We start from the raw sequence: 1,495 nt of genomic DNA on the forward strand, positions 1-1,495 counted from the left end.
GATTTTGGAGCCCCAGTCCTCCATTGGCCAGCTGGTCAGCAGGCGGAGCCCCACCCCCAAAGAGCCCTGTCCCACCAGACATGCCCAGCATGATGACATCACCCAGAGGTGAAGTCATTTCACCGGGCATGTCACATGGGGGACACTCTAGCATTTGGCTAAAAACTCTATGGTGACCATAGAGTTTTTGGCCAAATGCTAAAGTGTCCTCTGCAAAACGTGCCTGGTGAAATATCACCTCTGGGTGACACCATTGTGGCATGCGGAGTTTGCGCATGCAAGAAAAGATCTTGGGCAGTGGCATGGAGCTCCCCCTCCACTGGTAGCATGGGAAGCACCTGGCAGCCCTAACTCTTATCCCTATTATGCATAGCTACTTCCTGACTTCTCCCTCACCTGTATCTTCTCCTGCCTTTCTGGCAAGTAAGTGCGCACTTTTGATTATATTCTCAATGAATGTAAAGAAGCAAATATTATCATATATATGGTGATGCTGAAGCTAATATGTTCTTTTCAGATGCCAGTCATTGTCATAAGTGTCCAGAAGATCAACATCCAAACAAGATCAGAAATCAGTGTGTTCCCAAGCATATCACCTTCCTGTCCTATGAAGAACCTTTGGGGATCATCCTAAATGTTCTCACTATTTTCTTCATCCTAGTTGCGAGTTCTGTTTTGGGAATTTTCATTAAATACTTAGAAACTCCAGTGGTCAAAGCCAACAATCGGGACCTCTCCTACATTCTCCTCATCTCCCTCCTACTTTCATTTCTCTCTTCTTTTCTATTCATTGGTAAACCCCAGAAGGTGACCTGCCTTCTCCGACAAACTGCCTTCAGCATCATCTTCTCCATTGCCGTCTCTTCGGTATTGGCCAAAACTGTCACAGTGGTGGTGGCCTTCATGGCTTCAAAGCCTGGGAGCAGGATGAGGAAATGGCTGGGGAAGAGCTTGGCCAACTTCATTGTCTTTTTCTGTTCCAGTATTCAAGTGGGCATCTGCACTCTCTGGCTGGGTATCTCTCCCCCCTTCCCAGACTCTGACATGTACTCCCAGTCAGGAGAGATCATACTGCAATGTAATGAGGGGTCTGTCGCCATGTTTTATGCTGCCCTGGGCTACATGGGCTTTCTGGCTGCCATCTGCTTCACTGTGGCTTTCCTAGCCAGGAAGCTGCCTGGGGCGTTCAATGAAGCCAAGCTGATCACCTTCAGCATGCTGGTGTTCTGCAGTGTTTGGGTGTCCTTTGTGCCCTCCTACCTGAGCACGAAGGGGAAATACATGGTGGCTGTGCAGGTCTTCTCTATCCTGGCCTCCAGTCTGGGCTTACTGGGCTGCATCTTTCTTCCCAAATGCTACATTATTATACTGAGACCTCATCTGAATACCAAGGAGCAGCTAATGATGAAACAAAAAGATGGGTTCAGATTTTGAGTACATTCTGTGCAATTTTTGTAATGTTGCTAATCTATCTCAATGTTATTAAGAATCCATT

At 47.2% G+C, this 1,495-nt stretch overlaps 1 protein-coding gene across 1 annotated transcript; it reads left to right on the forward strand.

The window, feature by feature from the left end:
* The first annotated feature begins 504 nt into the window (after positions 1-504).
* On the forward strand, positions 505-1,434 carry LOC107120874 (vomeronasal type-2 receptor 26-like). The gene has a single exon (XM_015423638.1). The coding sequence runs from the start codon at positions 505-507 to the stop codon at positions 1,432-1,434; it is 930 nt and encodes a 309-aa protein (XP_015279124.1).
* The last annotated feature ends 61 nt before the right edge of the window (positions 1,435-1,495 follow it).

This window comes from Gekko japonicus, unplaced genomic scaffold (assembly GCF_001447785.1).
Source record: "Gekko japonicus isolate JY-2015 unplaced genomic scaffold, Gekko_japonicus_V1.1 scaffold13230, whole genome shotgun sequence".
NCBI lineage: Eukaryota > Metazoa > Chordata > Lepidosauria > Squamata > Gekkonidae > Gekko > Gekko japonicus.